Source organism: Microcebus murinus, chromosome 18 (genome assembly GCF_040939455.1).
Source record: "Microcebus murinus isolate Inina chromosome 18, M.murinus_Inina_mat1.0, whole genome shotgun sequence".
NCBI lineage: Eukaryota > Metazoa > Chordata > Mammalia > Primates > Cheirogaleidae > Microcebus > Microcebus murinus.
Genome location: NC_134121.1, coordinates 3738723 through 3751942, shown reverse-complemented (window position 1 = coordinate 3751942; position 13220 = coordinate 3738723). Strand labels below are relative to the sequence as shown.

Below are 13220 nucleotides of genomic sequence, written 5' to 3'. Positions count from 1 at the left end.
ATGGTCAGAATGTGCTATTAATTTAAAAAATACTTCTTCATGAAGAAATATAACTAAAATTGTACCTCATTAATTATGTTTTCTAAAAAGCTGTACTGCCTTTTCTTCCACTGTACTACTTCTTTGACGGCAGGGGTAATAATTTTCCACTAGATTGCTTGTCATTTTATTCTTATGCGTTTGAAGTGATACTATTGAACATATTTTTTAGTTGTACAAAGAGCATATTTTTTAAAAGTATAGAAACATATAAAGGGAATACACATCCCAAAAATAAGATTTAGAAGTCATTTTTGGAACATACGGTATCTAGCATTGGAATGATCAAACGTAATGTTCTGGGATATTTTTGGTATGTGGTTAACATTTTTCCTTGTCTTGAAATATTCTCAGAGAACATGGCATTTAGTACCTGTGTGATATTCTAAATCTTATCCAATTTATTACAAGTCACTTATCTTCTTGGACTTGTTTATACTTCAAGGGACAGAGTTTTATCTCCATTATATTTATCTCGGAATACTTCATATTAAATTGCTACTTTATAAGTTTTTGCTTAGTGTTTTAAAAAATGCTCATAAATATTTTTTATTTTAATATTCCCTTTTAATAGAGAATATAGTATTTTTACATGTGGTATTAACTGGTGCCATCTTATGTTTTGCTTTTTTTATATAGGTTATTGTTTAGAAATTAATACATTTTATATTTATAAAAATTTTCATGTTATATTTCTATGAAAATAAATTTGTAAGGCAGTCTTTTTAAAACTACTCCTAATTTCATTTTAAAAAGATGATTATTAGCCTTTTATGTATAACTAAGTAAAATCAACTATTTAACTTTAGATTTCTACTTAAAGAAAAGTTGAAATTTTTCACTTTCACCCTCTGATGTTATTCCAACAGTTATCCTCATCCACTACCACTACACTGTTTTATTTAAACTCTTTCTTCAATAACTGGTCATACTGTCATTTGGTCATACTGTCATTTAGTAACATTTGTAGTCTTAAATTCAGTGTGTCATTTGCAGTAGTTTTTAAAAGTGAAAATATGGAGGGAAAGGGTTTGATATGATTGCTGGTAAGTAAACCCATGTGAACATAACTACTTGAGTGTCTAATAGTTTTGTTACATAGATTATTTGAGGTAACCTCTTTTTCTAGTCCTTTATGTGAACATTGACTTTCCACTGAGTTGTTTGCAGAATTTCCATATATTCTTGCTCATTACTAGTTTTCCACTATTTGTATCATCTTTCAGAAGTCTTTACTTGTATAAGTTGATACTGGTTACTGTTCTCTAGATCTGTGTTCTCCAATTCTTTTTATATGGTATTAGGTGTTTTTAAGTTTGTTCTTTTTCAGACATTGTGTAGTCAATTCTGTAACGTGTAGAAGGGTGCTATATCATTGTAGCTTTATTATTTGAAAAATGGATTAATTTTTTAAAATTTTAATTGTTTGAATTTGGCTTGTGACTTCCCATTTCAGGGTTCTTAGTGTTCTCTGGTTTCTTACTGCATTGTCTTTTTACAGCTTAAAGATTTTTCACTGCCCCTAGACCTTTTGTTAGCTCATTCTTTGGGTTTATCTTCATCTGTTTCTGCTGAATATTATTAGTTTTAAGCTGAACATAATATCCTACATTTTAGTTGACATGTGGACTCAATCTATATAACTGGGGGAAGTCCCATGATTCCAGCTAGTCTGGCATATGTCACTTAATTGGATGGTAATCCACCTAAATTGTCTCCTTTCAGTGTAAAGTTAAGAGTACATTTAAGTGACATGAAACATTCAGTGGGTCCCATACTGTTAAGATATTTGATAACAGTGATGATTTGGATAGGTTGGCTAATTCTCTGCCTTGATTTTACATCCCAGCAATGCTCTTCTCTCTTTAGTGGAAGAGAAAGCCAATACCCACCTCCTCCTGGGCATGTGCTTAGATGCCTGTGCTCGCTACCTTCTGTTCTCCAAGCAGCCCTCACAGGCACAAAGGATGTATGAAAAAGCTCTGCAGATTTCTGAAGAAATACAAGGAGAAAGACACCCACAGGTAAGGGAGAAAACTGTAGAAGAGGGACTATATAAAATAAAGGCTTCAAAATTGAAGGGGTGAAATGCCACACTCATTGGGAAGAGAAGCAGCAGATGGTGCTAGATTGAGGAGGAAGTCATAGATCTTCCTCCTCATGCCCCAGTCTCTTCATTTTCTTACTACCAGTCCCCCTTCCTCCAACTACTTGTTTCTAACAGGATTTGGGACTGCTGATCGATTACTGGGTCTGCCCAGAACTTTTTGCATGAGTCACGGTTATTTAGCAGACCAACCTTTCTACAAGTGCCAGACTTCCTTGCACTTTTGTGTCTTCAAAGGACATGGTGCAGCATTTCAGAGTGGGGCCTGTAAACTCCCATGAGAACCTTATAAGGAACTGGTTAATACATGAATATCCTTATTTTCCTTGCTCCACAGTTAAAATGGCAGGAGAAAGTGGGGAAGGAAGGAATGAAGGACTGCATTAAAAAACTTTCAGGCCGGGCGCTGTGGCTCACGCCTGTAATCCTAGCTCTTGGGAGGCCGAGGCGGGCGGATTGCTCAAGGTCAGGAGTTCAAAACCAGCCTGAGCAAGAGCGAGACCCCGTCTCTACTGTAAATAGAAAGAAATTAATTGGCCAACTGATATATATATATAAAAAATTAGCCGGGCATGGTGGCACATGCCTGTAGTCCCAGCTACTCGGGAGGCTGAGGCAGGAGGATCACTCAAGCCCAGGAGTTTGAGGTTGCTGTGAGCTAGGCTGACGCCACGGCACTCACTCTAGCCTGGACAACAAAGCGAGACTCTGTCTCAAAAAAAAACAAAAACAAAAAAAACAAACAAAACTTTCAAACCACTGACATAATATAGAATTTAGTACAGCATGTAAAGCTTTATCTTAGAACATGAAACACAATAAACTAAAATCATCTGTGTCTCTTCTCTATCAAAGTTAGAGGTAAGGAGTGGATCACTTTGTCTACGAATACCTGCTATCTGTAACATAGAACACAATTTTAAGTGAACGTATGTCCCAAAGCTGGGGTAGTAGTTGGGTAGGGCGTGTTTTGAAAGAAAAGAGAGTTTGAACTATGAATTATCTCTGAGAAAGGGATTTCAGACTTATTACAGAGCCCCTTAATAGAGTATAAATTGAGGAATTTAAAAAAAAGGGCAAGCACAGAATTCAAATCACCAAGTACTGGAGTCACGGGGCTTAAAGCATGGCTTCAGTAGGGAAGAAGGTATGGAAGTCTGCCTCTCATAGTCTCTAAATTTTAAAAACTTAGTGGGCGTCTTCCTAAAACAAATAACATATTTCTTCTTTCTGATGTGCCTCAAGATTACCAACAGGAATGACAATACAGTGTGGGTCCAGAGGCAATTAAACCAGAGGAGACTGGCTTCTCAAAATTGCCGAACCTTAAATGGGTCATACGGGTCCTTTTGCTGTTATTTTTCATTTGGTGCTTCTAATTTGATAATCAGTTGATTAACAAATAATGTTCATCCTGTTTTCTAATTTCTAGATTTATATCATTTTCCAAAGGATCACATCAACCACTGTACGATTGTCAATAACAAATGCCCACAATTTGTTAAGGGCTGGTACCCCTCACCTTTATGGAATGCTAGGAAAGATGAAATAAATCTTGTATATATTTCACAGTTTGATAAACTCCATGTTGACATTCTGTGTAGATGTGTTTTTAAAGAAAAGGTGTCTTTTCTTTTATACAGACTATTGTGCTGATGAGTGACCTGGCTACTACCCTGGACGCACAGGGCCACTTTGATGAGGCCTACATCTATATGCAGAGGGCATCCGATCTGGCAAGACAGATAAATCACCCGGAGCTACACATGGTGCTCAGCAATCTAGCTGCGGTTCTGATGCACAGAGGTAGGTAGCAATGGGAACTTGATTGACTTGCTTTAGAGGGATGCCACTGGATTTATAAATTTGTGAAATGGTGTGTAGGGAGGGGCAAGGGGCAATGAGGAAACTCCTAAATCAAAAGGCTGGTTAAATAAGGGCAGAAAAAGAACGTATGTTAGGTTGAAGTACTATTGTGCACAATTCACATAACTTCTGCACGCCTGCACTAGCCTGTTGAAGCATTATCAAGCTAGAGAAAACCTTGCAGTGACAGTACCATATTTCCGTAGTATTTTACAGATTTCTAAATTACAGCATGTTTCTCATAGTGCTCCCGTGAAGCTGGTATGATAGGGAGTGTCAGTCTGACATACATTTCTGAATGTCAGCACACTATGCCATACTGCTCAGGGCTTCACCTGTAATTTCAGGTCTGTTACCCATACTGCCAGTAGTGAAATCCTTGGCTAATCAAGGGCCTAAGGGTATAGTGGAAAGGACAGTTAGAAACACATCACTCAGTGGGTTGGAGTTCCACACCTTGGCCAGTACCAGCCTCTGTGCCAGCTTGTCAAATGACGTTGAAATGAAGCAGCACCCGTCAGTGATGATTTGTTGCTTATTAAGCACACAGTAAATTAGACCTGTATCCTCATTAGTGCTTTCTCTTCAGAACCACTTTGAAAACATACATTTTCTTCTTATTGTCCCTTCTCTCTGGGTTATTTTAGAACGATATACACAAGCAAAAGAGATCTACCAGGAAGCATTGAAGTATGCAGAGCTGAAAAGAGATGAGATTTCTATACAACACATCAGGGAAGAGTTGGCTGAGCTGTCAAGAAAAAGTACACTTTTGACTTAATTTTATCAAGCTCTAAATCCATTCTTGTTGTAGGGAGAGTACTTCTAGTAACCCAGAAGAATAGCTATTATCCTAGTCTCTGTGGCACCCAAATCAATGGCTTATATCCTTTGTTCATGATATTCAGATTCCCTCAACTTAGTTTTGGTGAAGGACAGGTTGTATACACTGCCATTTTTGCTTTTTAAAGGAAAAACAACTTCCAGTCCTGACTGATTATGACCTTTAGGACTGCTGTCAAGTGATGCTTTCAGCTGTAACATGATTAGGTGCTGCTCCTGCTGATCTAAGTATAAGAAGGGCTGGTTTTTCTCTAAGGTGGGTGTGTTAATTCAGCCTGGCATTTCTACCAGTTAGATTTTGGCCCACTGATTTGCTGCCCTTGCTTCTCTGACTTTATCAATATCTGGCAGACAGATCAGAATTACCTGTCTCAAGGCAAAGGGGAATTATGATGAGTTGTTTTTCTTATAATCTATTTCACGAAGCACAGTATGGTGTTCAATGCATAAAGGAAGAAAAGTAGTATCTTAGTTTGCCACCAGCATCCAGTTTTAAAGTGGGATTTAGGCACTTGAAGCTATAGCACCAATTTGATTAGAAGTGAACCATATGTATCAAGTTATATATAAGTATTAAAAAATGGGGGTGGGAGAAGGAATGATGGAACCTCTTGTCTGTCAATGGTATCTGAGCACATGACTTCCTTTGCAACCTTGGTCACACAACTGAGCCATCTCAAGTACTCTCTAAAATTCAGCCTGTACTCTAGAGCTCTGACTCAGAGTGGGGCTCTGTAGTATTTAACAACTCCCAGTTATTCTGATCTGTACCACTGCTATAGTAGAACTACTAGTTCTGGTAGTCCTGGTTTTTTGACCTTGGATTTCAGCAATCCTTATCTGTAAAATGGGATTCTTTTTTAGGTGTGGGAGAAGGTATTTAGTCAGATGACTTTAAATGAATACACAGCTATGTTGAAGAGCTTTATCACACTGTCTCAAACATAGATGGACATTCTTACCTCAGCAGTCTTACAAATAAACAGTTTTCTAGTACCACGAAAGAATACCGATACTGTTGGTATGCCTGTGGGGTGGGATGTGAGTGGGACTAATAAACTGATATTTTTGGTTTGTATGTACATACTGGAAGAATCGTTTCATAATAAACTAGAGACTATACAACAATTTGTATGTATTCCAGTAATCTTTGAGTTTCTCATAAAAAATAAACTTACTGAAGAGTTAATAAAATACCAGAAACTCTGCGGTAAAAATCCTCAGGGGTTAGACTGAAATTAGAATTTTGTATTTTGCAGATGTAAATTTCTTCATACTGTTTAAGCTCATATATTATTTAATCACCCAGCTAATTCTTTTAATCACGTTAGAGAGATATAATACAAATCAGATTGAGTTTCAGTGCAACTCAGTCTTAAAGGTGATTTTTTTTTTTTTTAAATTAGTGTCAACCACTCACCTGCACTGATAATGTTTTTACCTTTTCACAATGCAGGGTTACTGAAAGTTTTTTTACTCCCATGTTTTATTTATTTATTAATTTTTAATCCTCCACAGTGATTCCCGTTGTGGGAAAAACTGTGGGAGTTTTCGGACGGAAAGTCTCTTTCTGTGGGTGTTCTCATTATAGTCCATTCACACTGTCCAAGGCAGTGACACAAAAGGACTGATCCTGTTTACTGACTGGTCTGAACTAAAAAGTGAATTATTCAAAATAGCGTACGTCAAAAAAATTTTTTTCTAGGGCTGTTGTAAAACAGCATAAGATTTAACTGTACTATGTCACCCGAGTTTTTAGGACATAAATATTTTTAAAGTAGAACCACTCAGCATACCAAAATTAAAGCATTATGAAATTTCCCATCATAAACATGCACTAGAAAATTGGCTGTCAGAATAGTTCTGTGAACAATATTAGGAAGACCTTAATTTAGTTCTGGGTGCCAAAAAATCATATGTAAAGATACAGTACCAGAACACTGAAATCTTAGCCTGCAAAGAATATTATGCCTGGGTTTATTCTCAGTGCTGTGCTTTACCGTTTAAATCATGGTAAGGAGAGCCTCCATAGGAAAGCCATGTGAGAATTGTGTGCTTTCACTGTTTTGCACTAAAAAATGATACTGGATGTCATCTCCCATTCTGAAGTTTCTTCTTCAGGTGGTGACAGGTGGACATTCATATGCACATGCACTGTGATGAGGGTGGAGTGAGTGCTTCACAGCAGCTCGCCCCGGGGTCCTCGAGTAGAACTGCAAGAGCAACAAGTTAGGCTCTAATCTGACATTCTCAGAAATGAGAGTTGACCTTTGAACAATGTGGGGCTTAGGGGCACTGACCTCCCCACGCAATTGCAATCTGCATATAAATTTTGATTTCCTAAAAACTTTACTAATAGCTTAATTTTGACCAAAAGCCTTGACTGGTACCAAACAGTTGACTGACACATATGTGTTATGTGTATTATATACTATATTCTTAGAATAAAGCTAAAGAAGAGAAAATGTTAGTAAGAAAGTCATTTTCATGTTAAAATTATACTTGTATGTACATATATGATACCAGCTTTTGAAGTAGCAGGAACTCTGACCACTAAGCTTGATCTAAAGTTTATTTTGAGGACCTCAGGTATACAAGAACAGAACAGGAGTGAAGGCTTTGACTTCAGACAAATGTGGGCTTATGGTCTATCTTTGTCAATTATTGAATTATATGAACAAAGTACTAAACCTGTGTCTTCATCCATAAAATAGGGATCAGACACCAGCATTATGGGTGACACGGGGGTCTTGGTCAGTAGTTAAGCATGCTGTTTTCTTAAGGGCTTGAATACTTTTTTTTAAGAGTTTAGGTCTACTTGAAAGTCTATAAAGTGCAAATTTTTTATCATCCTTAGAGATGTCTATTTCTCCCCTTTCCAGTTATCAGAGGCATTCTTCCCAGACTGTTAGTATCTATATGCTATAGAAAGATGCTTAAATGCTGTGATCAAATTGTATGAAAGAAATCTAAAAATTGAGAAAGCAGTTCTTAAGAATAAAACTGACCCTCTAATACCTTAATTAGTTTGGAATTCAGTCTTTTAAATTGAATTTGTGAAATGAATATATTCAACAATTAACTCTTGTCCCAAGGAAGCAAAGTAAGAGTCAATGCTGGCACGTAGAGATGGGGAAAGGACTGTGTTCACGATGAAGAGTTTTTCAGTTTTGCAGCACAAAGCAAGTCTAAAAAACTGAGACACTACACAGATTATCTTTTAACTCAACCAATCATGTATCAAATAAGGGAAAGTATGTAAGTTTTGCCTTTATAACCTGAGACACCAAGAGCCTTAAATCACAAATAATCTACTGTGGCTATGGACAGGGTAGTCAAATTTATTTCAAAACAAAAGCTTTGTTGGGCTGCATCAAATGCAGGGAAAAAAAGGAATCCTTAGGGGCATGGCTAAATTACCAGTGTGCATAACAGTGAGGTATGCCTCAAATAAGCCTTTGAAACTTTATAAACTGAACTATAACATACCCATGCAGTAATATTTTTTCAGTGCTACTAATGAAAAAAAATTAAAGTCTGCATTGGAAATTTACAATATGGCAGAATTTTGTTGCTCCTACCTTTTGACCCTGTTGTACAGATTTTATGACAGGGTCTGTGTTAAAAATCTAAACATTTTCACAAGATTTTAGACATCGCTGGGAAGCTAAATTTAGAGGAAACAAAATCAGATAAAAGTACAATGCCCGTGACAGCCAATATTATGTAATTAGGCTGTATGAGGTTGTTTAGAAGGCTAGGGTTAAAAAGATAGACAAAAAGATTTTTAAAAATTACCCCCAAAGTTGATGCGCTGATTTGAACAGAAGTACACCAGATACTATAGCAAGGGGATACACTGCAAAAAGGTAATCTATTTACAGAAGAGTGACTTAAAGACATTATGGTTTTCTTTACAAACAGATGTAAGAACAGGAATTGTCCACTTTGTAAAAACTCTACATTTCAACCTTCCACTATTATTAATATTATAATCCACTGAATTTGCCTGTTACCAAAGGCAGTTTTTTAGTTTTTTCCCATTTGACCCCCCAAATGCATTTCCATCATTTACTCATCATTTGTGGCCCTGGCTCTCCTGAAGAGTCTCTGGGCACAGGTCATATGAGGGCAGGTTTTTGACCTGCAATTAAAAATAAAATCACCAGAAACTAGAGATCCCTCCACTGCACCCTGCCCCTGCCCCTTCTGTGTGCAGTTCAGTCATCACTGTCCGACAGTGTCTCGTACTGTGCAGAGAGCAGCGGGGCGGGCTCTCGCTCCCAGATCCTGTTCTGTTGGTGAGGGGCTGCTTGGCTCACCGCAGAGGGGGCGCACGCAGTCGGTGTTGGTGGCGTGCTGCTGAGCATCCGCATAGTCAGAGGATTGTAAGGAAACTGAGTTGAGCCTGATAAAAGAAAAATTAAGTTTTCATTGTCATGAGCATGGTTGCTGTTTCATCTAATACAACTTTTGTAGGATGGAGTCGAACAGGATTATTCTATTAAAGCAGTCATGTGACAATATGAAAGCAAAATGAATACAATACGAAGGGCTGTGAGTTCAGTACTTAGATTCTAGCCAATGATAAAGCAGCTCTAAGTGGAAGTCTGAAAAGGAAGAATAACATGAGTAAACACATGGTGAGGGCTGCTGAGCCTAGAAGAGAAAGCTCAAGGATGGACTTTTACTTGTCTCTAAGTATTAGGAGCTTCCATGGAGAATCCAAGTGGAACTATTGAGTAATAAGCTCTAATTGAAACAGTCTGATTACACCAAGAATTTTCTTGACTCTTTAAGGGAAACACAGAAGTACAATTATCAGTCAGGAAACAAGTACCCAGGAACTTCAGCAGGCCAAGGGGCAGCAGGATGCATGTCCTCTGCTGAATTTCACTGAGCGGACTTGAAAGTGTATTAAGACTGAGATGTGGGACACATTAACAAGAACACGGCTATCCCTTGTCAATTTCTGAGTTAACTGTACCCAGAAAGCCTCCTTCAACTTGAGACATTCTAAAAACATAAAATATACCATTTCATCAAATAATTTCATGTATGGCCTAATAATTCCTTCCTTAAGAGAAATGAGAAGCAGAAATCACTGGTCTAGGCTATAAAGTTTTCAAACTAATACAAAACCACTTTGCATGTGGCAAGAACATTTTATAAAGCAGTTGTACTGGTAAGTTACACTGATATAATTTATGTATGTCTTAAGGGAGGGGGCACATTTCAGATTTTTTTCAGTGATGTTTGTGTGTTAACCCTTAAAGAAGGGATGGTTTATTATTCTCTGAAACCCTAAAATCTATAGCAAACATCCTAGCTTTATTTTTTTTTTTAAAGTCTGTTCTTATTTAAAAACTACCATGAACAGTTATTACGTTTTATTAAAAAGTTTACAAATAGGCATAAAATGGAAAACATTAATAATTATCCTAGAGTAGTTTTTCATCAGTTTCCTCAGTTTGTGTACATATAGTGAAGCTATAGACAGATGGCTTTTTTTTTTTTTTAAATTAATCCATTGCTCCTCCAGCACCTTTTTTTTTAAGAGACAGGGTCTCGCTCTGTCATCCACACTTGAATGCAGTAGCCCAATCATAGTTCACTGCAGCCGTAAACTTCTAGGCTCAAGTGATCCTCCCACCTTGGCTTCTTGAGTGGCTGAGATTATAGGCGTGAGTTACTGCGCCTTGCCTTAGACAATGACTTTTTAAACTATTCTAACCATTTCCAACTCTGATTTCTTAGTATTTCCCTAAGAACCTTCTCTAAGAATGTCTACATGAAAGGCTAAATTAAAAGTGAAGTTTTCTCTTAGGAACAGCACTGTACATTCAGGTACAGTTCATGAAATAACTGAAACCATAGACTTACTTGCTTTGCAAATGGAAAATACTGGCTACCAGCATAATACAAAGGAGAATGGGTGAGATTATTTTTCATAGCTCCTTCTTTGTTTATAGCAAACAGAATTTGCATTCTTAAAATTTTTGAAATTGTATTTGCATTCAATTTCTATCCAGAAAAGTGGAATCTATTAATGATACAGAAATGGGTATATAATTTTCCAAATTATTAAAGTTTCTGATATTCGAAGAATGATCAAGGCATTGCTATAAATTGCTTTGTCTCATTTTCTAGCACTTGAACCAGGCTCCTCACCTGTTGAAGAGGGCCTGTCTTCCCAAGCCCACCCTGGCGCCTGCCTGTGGTAATCCCCTTCTGAATGCACAGAGGAGACTGAAGAGGGTCGTTCAGTTCCCAAGTAGCCTTGCCCAGGGATAGGAGATTTAGATTTCCTGCTGTTTGACTTGCTGATCAGCTTTGGTTTGCAAACTCCTCCTAAAAATGAAATTCAAATTATGAATTATTCATACATAATATTTAAGTTCTCAACTTACAAATCTACCAAAATGCTAATAATTATATAATGCTAAGTATAAAAAGTAGAATAGTAGCATGAAAAATCCAGATCCTAGTACTCAATGAAATAAAAAATACTACAGGCATACTTCAGACCACCAGAAATAATGTTCAGTTCCAGACCACCAAAAATAATGCAATGAAAGCGAGTGACACAAATTTTTTCACTTCTCAGTGCATATAAAAGTTACAATTACTCTATACTAGTCTACTAATTGTGTAATAGCATTATGTCTAAAAAAAAACAACAAAGTACATACCCTAATTAAAAAATACTTTATTGCTAAAAAATGCTAACAGTCATCGGAGCCTTCTGGCAGTTGTAATCATGATACGATGGCTGCCGACTGACAGGACAGTAGCTGCTGAAGTTTGGATGGCTGTGGCTATTTCCTATAGTACGATGGCAACGAAGAGTCTGCCACACTGACTGATTCTCCCTTTCACAAAGATTTCTCTGTAGCATGCGATTGTCATCTGAGGGCATTTTAACCACAGAACTTATTTCAAAATTGGAGTCAGTTCTCTCAAACTCTGCCACTGCTTTTTTAACGAAGTTTATGTAATATCCCAAATCCTCTTTGTCATTTCAACAATGTTCACTGCGTCTTCACCAGTATATTCCATTTCAGGAAACCAGTTTTTCTTTGCTCATCCATAAGGAACTCTTCATCCGTTCAAGTCTGATCCAGAGATTGCAGCAATTCAGCCCCATCTTCACGCCCCACTTCTAATTCCAGTTCTCTTGCTATTTCTGCCACATCTGCAGTGATTTCCTCTACTGTTGTGCTGAGCTCCTCAAAGTCATCCATGAGGGTTGGAATCAACTTCTTCCAAACTCCTGTTAATGTTGATATTCTGACCTCCTCCCATGAACTGTAAATGTTCTTAATGGCATGTAGAATGGTTTATCATTTCCAGAAGGTTTTTAATGTACTTTGCCCAGATCCACCAGAGAAGTCACTCTAGCAACTATAGCCTTACAAAATGTATTTCTTAAATAATGGGACTTAAAAGTTGAAAAGTTGAAATGACTCCTTGATCCATGGAGCTAAAGGCTGGGTGTTGTGTTAGCAGTCATGAACGCAACACTAATCGCCTGTACATCTCCATTAGGGTTCTTGTGTGGCCAGGTGCATTGTGAATATTCAGTAATAAAGTCGAAGGAATATTTTTTTCTAAGCAGGTTTCAACAATGGGCTTAAAATATTTAGTAAATCATACTATAAACAGATGTGCTATCATCCAGGCTTTATCATTCCATTTATGGAGCAAAGGGAGAGCAGATTTAGCATAATTCTTAATGCCATTTTCATTTGGATCACTGGCTTAACTTAAAGTCACCAGCTGCATTAGCCCTTAACAAGAGAGTCAACTTGTCCTTTGAAGATTTGAAGCCAGGCTTTGACTTCTCCTTTTTAGCTATGAAAAGGTCTAGATGGCATCTTCTTCCAAGAGAAAGCTGTTTCTTCTACATTGAAAATCTATTGTTTAGTGCAGCCATCTTCATCAATTATCTTAGCCTAACTTCTAGATAATTTCCTGCAGCTTCTCCATCAGCACTTTCTGCTTCACCTTATATTTTTGTATCATAGAAACAACTTCTTTCCTTAAACCTCATGAACCAATGTCGGTTCATTTCAAACTTTTCTTCTACAGCTTCCTTGCCTCTCTCAGGCTTCACAGAATCAAAGAGAGGTAGAGCCTTGCTTTAGATTAGGCTTTGGCTTAAATGTGGCTGGTTTGATCTCCTATCCAGACCAGTAGACTTTCTCCATATCAGCAAGAAAGCTGTTTTGCTTTCTTATCATTTATGTGATCCCCAGAGTAGTGCTTTTAATTTTTAAGAATTTTCCCTTTGCATTCATAACTTCGCTGTTCGGCACAAGAGGCCGAGCTTTCGGCCTGTCTCACCTTTCAACGTGCCTTCCTC

The 13220-nt window shown here is 37.4% G+C and overlaps 2 protein-coding genes across 18 annotated transcripts in view; one reads left to right on the top strand and one right to left on the bottom strand.

Moving 5' to 3' along the window:
* Positions 1-13220, top strand: part of TTC19 (tetratricopeptide repeat domain 19) — a 57115-nt gene that overhangs the window by 20847 nt on the left and 23048 nt on the right. For 3 of the 4 annotated variants that reach the window (XR_012912996.1, XM_075994022.1, XM_012737908.3), the window contains exons 8-9: positions 1909-2063; positions 3790-3952. Coding sequence is in view for 3 of the 4 variants with exons in the window: in XM_075994022.1 (XP_075850137.1) it covers positions 1909-2063; positions 3790-3952 (318 nt within the window). In the remaining variant the exon portion in view is untranslated. Of the gene's footprint in view, positions 1-1908; positions 2064-3789; positions 3953-4659; positions 5984-13220 lie in introns of those variants that run through there. The other variant, XM_012737907.3, reaches the window with a different exon arrangement.
* Positions 8173-13220, bottom strand: part of NCOR1 (nuclear receptor corepressor 1) — a 159346-nt gene continuing 154298 nt past the window's right edge. For all 14 annotated transcript variants that reach the window (XM_075994021.1, XM_012737872.2, XM_075994019.1 and 11 more), the window contains 2 exons: positions 11027-11206; positions 8173-9263 (listed from right to left, as the gene is read on the bottom strand). In XM_075994021.1, the coding sequence (XP_075850136.1) occupies positions 9076-9263; positions 11027-11206 (368 nt within the window). In that variant the 3' untranslated portion in view covers positions 8173-9075. The remainder of the gene's footprint in view (positions 9264-11026; positions 11207-13220) is intronic.